General features: G+C 46.0%; 1 protein-coding gene across 3 annotated transcripts in view; it reads right to left on the minus strand.

The window, feature by feature from the left end:
* Window positions 1-1663: 1663 nt before the first annotated feature.
* Window positions 1664-12205, minus strand: part of LOC139391884 (proto-oncogene tyrosine-protein kinase Yrk-like) — a 58453-nt gene continuing 47911 nt past the window's right edge. The window contains exons 8-13 of one of the 3 annotated variants that reach the window (XM_071139500.1): window positions 8822-8986; window positions 6648-6827; window positions 6430-6506; window positions 5570-5723; window positions 5351-5482; window positions 1664-2310 (exon numbers count right to left, since the gene is read on the minus strand). In XM_071139500.1, the coding sequence (XP_070995601.1) occupies window positions 2102-2310; window positions 5351-5482; window positions 5570-5723; window positions 6430-6506; window positions 6648-6827; window positions 8822-8986 (917 nt within the window). In that variant the 3' untranslated portion in view covers window positions 1664-2101. Of the gene's footprint in view, window positions 2311-5350; window positions 5483-5569; window positions 5724-6429; window positions 6507-6647; window positions 6828-8541; window positions 8698-8821; window positions 8987-12205 lie in introns of all 3 variants that reach the window. The other 2 variants (XM_071139501.1, XM_071139502.1) reach the window with 2 other exon arrangements.

Below are 12205 nucleotides of genomic sequence, written 5' to 3' on the forward strand. Positions count from 1 at the left end.
ATGCTTTTGTAACTTTACTAGTAGATGGAAGAAGAATCAAGTACCTTTATGTGACAGAAACAATAAAGGAAGTCATGTGACATGGTATGTTTATGTACTGTGAAACATGTATCACTGTGACTAACCCCTTCAAATTGGGTTCATAAAAACAGCTGCAACGACACCAAAAACATAAGCAATGCAACACTGTGTGTGTGTGTGTGTGTGTGTATGTGTGTATGTGTGTGTGTGTGTCTGTGTGTGTGTGTGTGTGTGTCTGTGTGTATGTGTGTCTGTGTCTGTGTGTGTGTATGTGTGTCTGTGTGTGTGTGTGTATCTGTGTGTGTGTGTGTGTGTGTGTATGATTCTGTTCATCCAAACAAGATTCTCTGGATTATCTTCAAGAAGACTCTGCATTCCAAAGAGGTTGTCGTTCGGTTTTTCAAGCCTGATGAAAGGCTGATTATCCTCTCCGCGAATGCTTGGGATGCAGGGGCAGAAACCAGATCCAGTGCCAGAGGTCACAGCTTTGGATGAACAGCCATCCTTGCTTGCCAGAACTGGAGAGGTAACTCTGTAAACATGCTCACCTTGACCTCTTCCAGGTATTTCCACAGCTCACACAGGACACAATGCCCTGACAGGTTGACCCTCCGGCTGGACTATCCTCGTTGCAAGGAAACTATATTTCTGAAGGACTGTGGTCGAGATGCTTGCTGGATTCAACGTGCTGTCATCTTGCTTGGGGTCCTGCTGCTCCATGGCTGTACTCTCTGATTTGCTGAAGTACAAAATACTCTGCTTCCCTCATCAGCTCCATCTATGTTGAGCAAGCTGCTGTAGAGTGAGGATTGAAGTTTGCTGCCAGAGGATTCAGTATGCATGCAAAGCGCTCACGCAGTGACTTCAGGAGGACCTGTGCCAACTGTTTTGCAACAGTAGTTGACTGCAAGTGTGACTCGAGGTTGAGACGGCACGGTACCACATCAGACAGTGACCGGCTGTCAGTTTGAAGTCAGTGTGGATTGCGAACGGCTCCAGCAACTTCACAAGCTGCTCTAGCTTGGCCCAGTCACGCTCCGTGCTCGCACCTCAGATTTCTTCCCCGTTAGTTAGTGATAGCTAGTGATAGCTAGTGATAGCTAGTGATAGCTAGTAATAGCTAGTGATAGCTAGTGATAGCTAGTGATAGCTAGTAATAGCTAGTGATAGCTAGTGATAGCTAATGATAGCTAGTAATAGCTAGTGATAGCTAGTAATAGCTAGTGATAGCTAGTGATAGCTAGTAATAGCTAGTGATAGCTAGTGATAGCCAGTAATAGCTAGTGATAGCTAGTGATAGCTAGTGATAATGATGCACAAGCTAGGCCTATTTCTAACATCGGCAACCATTGGCAGTATTCTTCTCTGCATGTCTGCTCAAATCTGGGTAACAGATTGAAAGGAATGTGAGTCTTATTCAACACATGTAGTTATAGCTGGCTTTTCTAAAGTCCACCAACCTTGACAGCAGGCATGCAAGCTAAGACAAACAAGCTAGCTACTCTAACTTGACTGATAGTCAGAAATGGCTTCTTGGTAGTTAGTTATGAGGTTGGGAGAGCTGGGCTAACTAAAGACAACTTCATAACATTTCTAGGTGGCTAGTGGTATTACAGAGAAACAACAACAATATATATATATATATATATATATAATTTTATTTCTTAAACGTTTTTAAACAGGGCACATTCTTTGAGGGGGCACGTGCCCCCTACGGGCAAGACGCCTCTGGCAGCATTTACCCACCAGATTCAGAAACTCGAAGAAAAAAAAAACAGACTTAAAAAGGATTACAGTAAAAATCCACTTTGACATGAAAGATGGTTAAAGAGTAAAAAGCATTGGAAGTGAAGACATCATCCTCATCATCATATCACACTGAGTAAAGATTTAAGGCACAATCTGGCACGCTACAGCCTACAAAAACTGTGTGTGTGTGTGTGTGTGTGTGTGTGTGTGTGTGTGTGTGTGTGTGTGTGTGTGTGTGTGTGTGTGTGTGTGTGTGTGTGTCTGTATTTATGTGAGTGAGTGTCTGTCTGTGAACACTCGTGTCTGTATGTGCGTGTGCGTGTGGGCGTGGTCACAGGTTCTCTCCAGGCTGGTACTGGGGTTCAGTAGCAGTAAAGTAGTCCTCCAGGAAGCCCTGCAGGTATTCAAAGGTGTGTCTCTCGTCCGCCTCTCTGCGCCAACACTGTACCATCAGCTCATGGAGGGAGGCAGGACAACCCACCGCACAGGGCATCCTGTAGCCTCTCTCCACCTGCTCCAGGACCTCCCGGTTATTCATACCTAGAGAAGAGGAGGGAGAGGGAGTGGTAGAGAGGGAGAAAGAGACATAGAGTGGCAAGAAAAAGTATGTGAACCATTTGGAATTACCTGGATTTCTATATAAATTGGTCATAAAATTCAAAGGCTTTTATTGACAATTTCATGAAGTTGATGCTAAGAGTCAATATTTGCAGTGTTGACCCTTCTTTTTCCAAGACCTCTGCAATCCGCCCTGGCATGCTGTCAATTAACTTCTGGCCCACATCCTGACTGATGGCAGCCCATTCTTGCATAATCAATGCTTGGAGTTTGTCAGAATTTCTGGGTTTTGTTTGTCTCCCGTCTCTTGAGGATTGATCACAATTTCTCAATGGGATTAAGGTCTGGGGAGTTTCCTGGCCATGGACCCAAAATATTGATGTTTTGTTCCCCGAGCCACTTAGTTATCACTTTTGCCTTATGGCAAGGTGCTCCATCATGCTGGAAAAGGCATTGTTCGTCACCAAACTGTTCCTGGATGGTTGGGAGAAGTTGCTCTCGGAGGATGTGCTGGTCCCACTCTTTATTCATGGATGTGTTCTTAGGCAGAATTGTGAGTGAGCCCACTTCCCTGTCTAAGAAGCAACCCCACACACGAATGGTCTCAGGATGCTTTACTGTTGGCATGACACAGGACTGATGGTAGCGCTCACCTTGTCTTCTCCGGACAAGCTTTTTTCCAGATTCCCCAAACAATCGGAAAGGGGATTCCTCAGAGAAAATGACTTTACCCCAGTTCTCAGCAGTCCAATCTCTGTACCTTTTGCAGAATATCAGTCTGTCCCTGATGTTTTTCCTGGAGAGAAGTGGCTTCTTTGCTGCCCTTCTTGACACCAGGCCATCCTCACTGTGCGTGCAGATGCACTCACACCAGCCTGCTGCCATTCCTGAGCAAGCTCTGTACTGGTAGTGCCCTGATCCCGCAGCTGAATCAACTTTAGGAGACGGTCCTGGCCCCTGAAGCCTTCTTCACAACAATTGAACCGCTCTCCTTGAAGTTCTTGATGATCCAATAAATGGTTGATTTAGGTGCAATCTTACTGGCAGCAATATCTTTGCCTGTGAAGCCCTTTTTTTGCAAAGCAATGATGACGGCACGTGTTTCCTTGCAGGTAACCATGGTTGACAGAGGAAGAACAATTATTCCAAGCACCACCCTCCTTTTGAAGCTTCCAGTCTGTTATTCAAACTCAATCAGCATGACAGAGTGATCTCCAGCCTTGTCCTTGTCAACACTCACACCTGTGTTAACGAGAGAATCACTGACATGATGTCAGCTGGTCCTTTTGTGACAGGGCTGAATGCAGTGGAAATGGTTTTTGGGGGATTCATTTCATTTGCATGGCAAAGAGGGACTTTACAATTCATTGCAATTCATCTGATCACTCTTCATAACATTCTGGAGTATATGCAAATTGCCATCATACAAACTGAGGCAGCAGACTGTTAAAATTAATATTTGTGTCATTCTCAAAACCTTTTTGCCACGACTGTATGTTGGAAAAAATACGTGAACCACTAGGCTAATGACTTCTCCAAAAGCTAATTGGATTCAGGAGATTGGAGATGAGATTGGAGATGTTGGTCAGAGCTGCCTTGCCCTATAAAAAACACTGACAAAATTTGAGTTTGCTATTCACAAGAAGCATTGCCTGATATCAACCATGCCTCCAACAAAAGAGATCTCAGAAGACCTAAGATTAAGAATTGTTGACTTGCATAAAGCTGGAAAGGTTTACAAAAGTATCTCTAAAAGCCTTGATGTTCATCAGTCCACAGTAAGACAAATTGTCTATAAATGGAGAAAGTTCAGCACTGTTGCTACTCTCCCTAGGAGTGGCCATCCCGCAAAGATGACTGCAAGAGCACAGCACAGAAGGCTCAACGAAGTTAAGAAGAATCCTAGAGTGTCAGCTAAAGACTTCTCTGGAACATGCTAACATCTCTGTTGACGAGTCTACGATATGTAAAACACTAAACAAGAATGGTGTTCATGGGAGGACAACACGGAAGAAGCCACTGCTGTCCAAAAAAAACATTTCTGCAGGTCTGAAGTTTGTAAAAGTGCACCTGGATGTTCCACAGGACTACTGGCAAAATATTATGTGGACAGATGAAACTACAGTTAAGTTGTTTGGAAGGAACACACAACACTGTGTGTGGAGAAAAAAAGGCACAGCACACCAACATCAAAACCTCATCCCAACTGTAAAGTCTGGTGGAGGGAGCATCATGGTTTGGGGCTGCTTTGCTGCCTCAGTGCCTGGACAGCTTGCTATCATCGACGGAAAAGGGAATTTCCAAGTTTATCAAGACATTTTGCAGGAGAATGTTAGGCTATCTGTCCACCAATCGACGCTCAACAGAAGTTGGGTGATGCAACAGGACAACGACCCAAAACACAGAAGTAAATCAACAACAGAATGGCTTCAACAGAAGAAAATACACCTTCTGGAGTGGCCCAGTCAGAGTCCTGACCTCAACCCGATTGAGATGCTGTGGCATGACCTCAGTAGAGCAGTTCACACCAGACATCCCAATAATAGAGGAATGTTTTGAAAAGAGGAATGGAGGAATGAAAAGAGGAATGGTCCAAAATTCCTCCTGACCGTTGTGCAGGTCTGATACGCCACTACTGAAAACGTTTGGTTGAGGTTATTGCTGCCAGAGGGTCAACCAATTATTAAATCCAAGGGTTCACATACTTTTCCCACCCTGCACTGTGAATGTTTACACAGTGTTTTCAATAAAGACATGAAAACGTATCATTGTTTGTGTGTTATTATTGTAAGCAGACTGTGTTTGTCTATTGTTGTGACTTAGATGAAGATCAGATAAAATGTTAAGACCAATTTATTCCGAAATCGAGGTAATTCCAAACGGTTCACATACTTTTTCTTGCCACTGTAGATACTGTACATTAGACACATATTCTTTCTTGCCACTGCACAGAGATGTTTATTAGTAACACATATCTCATGTCTGTAAAAAAGAAGGGAGAGAGTAAGACACGCCCACCTACCTGGGTAAGGTACGCGTCCCTTTGTGATGAGCTCAGTGAGCAGGATACCAAAGCTCCACACGTCAGACTTGATGGTGAAACGCCCGTATAGAGCTGCTTCAGGAGCAGTCCACTTGATGGGGAACTTGGCTCCTGTAAAATCAATCAATCAATCAATCAATCAATCAAATGTATTTATGAAGTCCTGTTCTCATCAAGAGTTGTCACACTCTCTCTTACCTTGTCTGGCAGTGTACTCATTGTCCTCTATGAGTCTGGCCAGACCAAAGTCAGCGATCTTGCACACCAGATTTTCCCCGACCAGAATGTTAGCCGCTCGCAGATCACGATGGATGTAGTTCATTCGCTCTATATACGCCATGCCTGCCGCTATCTACACACACGCACGCACACACACACACACGCGCGCGCGCACGCACGCACGCACGCACACACACGCACGCACGCACGCACGCACGAACGCACACACACAGGAGGAAGTGTTAGAGGTGCCCGAGTGTGAGGCGGCACCAGTGCTCGACCCCGACCACCAGAGGAACGTGGTCAAGATGGGGGTTGACCGAGATGGTGGTTGACCGAGACGGTGGTTGACCGAGACGGGGGTTGACCGAGACGGTGGTTGACCGAGACGGTGGTTGACCTGACCGAGACGGTGGTTGACCTGACCGAGACGGGGGTTGACTTGACCGAGACGGTGGTTGACCGAGACGGGGGTTGACCGAGACGGTGGTTGACCAAGGCGGTGGTTGACCGAGACGGGGGTTGACCGAGACGGTGGTTGACCTGACCGAGACGGTGGTTGACCGAGACGGTGGTTGACGGTGGTTGACCGATACGGAGGTTGACCGAGACGGTGGTTGACCGAGACGGTGGTTGACCGAGACGGTGGTTGACCGAGACGAGGGGTTGACCTGACCGAGACGGGGGTTGACCGAGACGGTGGTTGACCGAGACGGGGGTTGACCGAGACGGGGGTTGAGCTGACCGAGACGGAGGTTGACCGAGACGGGGGTTGACCTGACCGAGACGGGGGTTGACCGAGACGGGGGTTGACCGAGACGGTGGTTGTGTGTTCTGACCTGTGCAGCCATATCCACCAGTTGAGGCAGCTTCAGATTCCCTCCTTCCCCATCCTTCAAGAAGTCCAGTAGGCTTCCTGCAGTACACGCAGTTGAATACATGTCAGAAATCATTGTGAAAACATGTGGTGTGTGTGTGTGTGTGTGTGTGTGTGTGTGTGTGTGTGTGTGAGCTTTCCAGCTTAGATGTGTGTGCATGCTGTGTGTCCGTGCAGCACCTTGGCTCATGAACTCTGTGATGATATAGATGGGTTCTTCAGAGACCACAGCGTACAGCTGCACCAGCTTGTCATGTCTCAGTCTCTTCATGATCTGAGCCTCTTCTAGGAAGGCCTCTGGAGACATGGTGCCTGGCTTCAACGTCTTCACTGCTACCTTGGTGGCGCCGTTCCACATACCTGACACACACACACACACACACACACACACACACACACACACACACACACACACACACACACACACACACACACACACACACACACACACACACACACACACACACCACCGAGGCAGAAACACACACAATTATATACACACGCACACCTATATACACACGCACACACAGAGTTATATAGTACACACATTAAAAGAGTGATGATGAGGTCATGCATGGAGGAGGCAGGGTGGGGTAACAATTGGGAGAGAGGGAAGGAGAGAAGGGAGGAGAGGAGGGAGGGGAGAAGGGAGGGAAGGAGAGGAGGGAGGAGGGAGGGAAGGAGAGGAGGGAGGGGAGGAAGGAGGGGAGGAGAGAAGGGATGAGAGAAGGGAACAGAGAGGGGAGGAAGGAAGGGAGGAGAGAAGGGAGGCATGAGGGGAGGAGGGATGGGGAGGAGAGATGGGAGGAGAGAAGGGATGAGAGAAGGGAACAGAGAGGGAGGGATGGGGAGGAGAGAAGGGAGGAGAGAAGGGAGGCGAGAAGGGAGGAAGGAGGGGAGGAGGAAGGGAGGGAGGGAAGGAGAGAAGGGAGGCGAGAAGGGAGGCGAGAAGGGAGGAGGGAGGGGAGGAGAGAAGGGAGGAGAGAAGGTAGGACACAGGGAAGGAGAGAAGGGAGGAGGGAGGGAAGGAGAGAAGGGAGGAGGGAGGGAAGGAGAGAAAGGAGGAGAGAAGGGAGGAGAGAAGGTAGGAGACAGAGAAGGAGAGAAGTGAGGGAAGGATAGAGGAGAGAGAGGAGGAGGGAGAACAGAGAGGGGAGGAGGGAGGGAAGGAGGGAACAGAGAAGAGGAGAGGAGAGATGAGAGGGGAGGAGGGAGGTGAGGAATGAGGGGAGGAAAGGAGAGGGGAGGAGAGGAGAGGGAGGAGAGAAGGGAGGAGAGAAGGGAGGAGGGAGGCGAGGAAGGAGGGGAGGAGAGAAGGAGTACCAGCATGAAACTACAGTAGCACATGAAGCTGGACCAGTAAAACACCTCCTGGACTGGACACACTCACACACTTTAACACTGACACAGAACAGCACTGGTCTGGACAGACACAGACCCTTTATCACTGACACAGAACAGCACTGATCTGGACAGACACAGACCCTTTAACACTGACACAGAACAGCACTGGTCTGGACAGACACAGACCCTTTATCACTGACACAGAACAGCACTGGTCTGGACAGACACAGACCCTTTAACACTGACACAGAACAGCACTGATCTGGACAGACACAGACCCTTTATCACTGACACAGAACAGCACTGATCTGGACAGACACAGACCCTTTAACACTGACACAGAACAGCACTGGTCTGGACAGACACAGACACTTTAACACTGACACAGAACAGCACTGGTCTGGACAGACACAGACCCTTTATCACTGACACAGAACAGCGCTGGTCTGGACAGACACAGACCCTTTAACACTGACACAGAACAGCACTGGTCTGGACAGACACAGACCCTTTAACACTGACACAGAACAGCACTGGTCTGGACAGACACAGACCCTTTAACACTGACACAGAACAGCACTGGTCTGGACACTGGGAACACTGCATTAGGAATACCCAGAGACACACTGAGAAGCCCTTCTGGAACACAGACTGTAAAAAGTGTTTCAACATACAGTAAAAGAAGGTGACTGATTGATTGGTTGATTGATTGATTGACAGTCGGTCTCACCCATCCAGACATCTCCGAAGCAGCCCTGACCCAACTTCTTGTTTAGGGCCAGCGTTTCCCGGGCAACCTCCCAGGCGTCCCGCCCCAAACCCAGGGTGAGGGGCGTTGAATTGGGACAGGGCGTGGTCAAGAAGTGACACATCCCATCGTTACTGCCTAGAAGAGGGAGGGGTGGAGGAGATGGTAGGAGTGGAGAGGGAGGAGGGGGTGGAGGGAGGGATAGAGGGAGGGAGATTAAATGAGATGAAGAGGCATGCAAAGACAGAGAACTAGTTCCTACCCATCCAGACTTCTCCAAACTGCCCGTTGCCTAGCTTCTTAATGAGCTGGAGAGACTCTCTGGGAATCTCCCACACATCCTTGGTCTTTACCGATAGGTCCGCAAGCTTAGGCATGCCCCGCCTACAGCTGCCAATCAACCTACAGCACAGACCTGCAGCTCGCTCTGATGGGAGTGAGAGAGACAGAGAGAGAGAAAGACAGACAGACAGAGAGAGAGGGAAAGATAGCGATAAAGAGAGAGAGAGAGAAGGAGAGAGACAGACAGACAGACACAGACAGAGAGAGAGGGAAAGATAGCGATAAAGAGAGAGAGAGAGAAGGAGAGAGACAGACAGACAGACACAGACAGAGAGAGAGGGAAAGATAGCGATAAAGAGAGAGAGAGAGAGGAGAGAGAAAGACAGACAAACAGACAGACAGACAGACAGACAGACAGACAGACAGACAGACAGACAGGCAGAGAGAGAGAGAGAGAGAGAGAGAGAGAGAGAGAGGATGAAGAGATCAAAGGCAACAAACACATATAGAACACATATACAACACATATACAACACATATACAACACATATAGAACACATATACAACACATATACAACACATATAGAACACATATAGAACACATATAGAACACATATAAAACACATATAAAACACATATACAACACATATACAATACATATACAACACATATAGAACAGGATGCTTTACTTGATCCACTAAATAGTACTAACATACATAACACAACATAACATACATAACATAGATACACTACATGACCAAAAGTATGTGGACAGCTGTCTGAAAAACTCATTCCAAGATCATGGCGATTTCTAGCGCTACGCGTTTCAGCACTCGGCGGTCTCGTTATGTGAGCTCATGTGGCCTACCACTTTAAGGATAAGCCGTTGTTGCTCCTAGACCTTCAGCCCTTATAGTTGACCGGGGCAGCTCTAGCAGGGCAGAAATTTGACACACTGACTTGTTGGAAAGGTGGCATCCTCTGACGGTGTCACGTTGAAAGTCACTGAGCTCTTCAGTAACGTCATTCTACTTCCAAATTGTGTCTATAGAGATTGCATGGCTGTGAGCTCGATTTTATACACTTGACAGCAATGGGTGTGGCTGAAATAACTGAATCCATTAATTTGAAAGGGTGTCTACTTTTGGTGATGCAGTGTATCTTACAGACACATAACATATAAACATTAGTATTGATACACCATGCTGTCCAATAGTATTGATACACCATGCTGTCTACACACCATGCTGTCCATTAGTACTGACACACCATGCTGTCTAATAGTATTGATACACCATGCTGTCCAATAGTATTGATACACCATGCTGTCCAATAGTATTGACACACCATGCTGTCTACACACCATGCTGTCTAATAGTATTGATACACCATGCTGTCCAATAGTATTGATACACCATGCTGTCTAATAGTATTGACACACCATGCTGTCTACACACCATGCTGTCTAATAGTATTGACACACCATGCTGTCTAATAGTATTGACACACCATGCTGTCTAATAGTATTGACACACCATGCTGTCTACACACCATGCTGTCTAATAGTATTGATACACCATGCTGTCCAATAGTATTGATACACCATGCTGTCCAATAGTATTGATACACCATGCTGTCTACACAAACTGCTGTCTAATAGTACTGACACACCATGCTGTCCAATAGTATTGATACACCATGCTGTCTACACAAACTGCTGTCTAATAGTATTGACACACCATGCTGTCTACACACCATGCTGTCTAATAGTACTGACACACCATGCTGTCCAATAGTATTGATACACCATGCTGTCTAATAGTATTGATACACCATGCTGTCTACACACCATGCTGTCTAATAGTATTGATACACCATGCTGTCTAATAGTATTGATACACCATGCTGTCTAATAGTACTGACACACCATGCTGTCCAATAGTATTGATACACCATGCTGTCTAATAGTATTGACACACCATGCTGTCTAATAGTATTGACACACCATGCTGTCTACACACCATGCTGTCTAATAGTATTGACACACCATGCTGTCTACACACCATGCTGTCTAATAGTATTGATACACCATGCTGTCTAATAGTATTGACACACCATGCTGTCTACACACCATGCTGTCTAATTGTATTGACACACCATGCTGTCTACACACCATGTTGTCTAATAGTATTGACACACCATGCTGTCTAATAGTATTGATACACCATGCTGTCTAATAGTATTGATACACCATGCTGTCTAATAGTATTGATACACCATGCTGTCTAATAGTATTGACACACCATGCTGTCTAATAGTATTGACACACCATGCTGTCTAATAGTATTGACACACCATGCTGTCTAATTGTATTGATACACCATGCTGTCTAATAGTATTAACACACCATGTTGTCTAATAGTATTGATACACCATGCTGTCTAATAGTATTGATACACCATGCTGTCTAATAGTATTGATACACCATGCTGTCTAATAGTATTGACACACCATGCTGTCTAATAGTATTGACACACCATGCTGTCTACACACCATGCTGTCTAATAGTATTAACACACCATGTTGTCTAATAGTATTGATACACCATGCTGTCTACACACCATGCTGTCTAATAGTATTGACACACCATGCTGTCTAATAGTATTGACACACCATGCTGTCTAATAGTATTGACACACCATGCTGTCTAATAGTATTGACACACCATGCTGTCTACACACCATGCTGTCTAATAGTATTGATACACCATGCTGTCTAATAGTATTGACACACCATGCTGTCTACACACCATGCTGTCTAATAGTATTGACACACCATACTGTCTAATAGTATTGATACACCATGCTGTCTACACACCATGCTGTCTAATAGTATTGATACACCATGCTGTCTAATAGTATTGATACACCATGCTGTCTACACACCATGCTGTCTAATAGTATTGATACACCATGCTGTCTAATAGTATTGATACACCATGCTGTCTAATAGTATTGACACACCATGCTGTCTAATAGTATTGACACACCATGCTGTCTACACACCATGCTGTCTAATAGTATTAACACACCATGTTGTCTAATAGTATTGATACACCATGCTGTCTACACACCATGCTGTCTAATAGTATTGACACACCATACTGTCTAATAGTATTGATACACCATGCTGTCTACACACCATGCTGTCTAATAGTATTGATACACCATGCTGTCTAATAGTATTGACACACCATGCTGTCTAATAGTATTGATACACCATGCTGTCTACACACCATGCTGTCTAATAGTATTGATACACCATGCTGTCTAATAGTATTGATACACCATGCTGTCTAATAGTA

This window comes from Oncorhynchus clarkii, chromosome 32 (assembly GCF_045791955.1).
Source record: "Oncorhynchus clarkii lewisi isolate Uvic-CL-2024 chromosome 32, UVic_Ocla_1.0, whole genome shotgun sequence".
In the NCBI taxonomy this organism is placed as follows: Eukaryota; Metazoa; Chordata; class Actinopteri; order Salmoniformes; family Salmonidae; genus Oncorhynchus; species Oncorhynchus clarkii.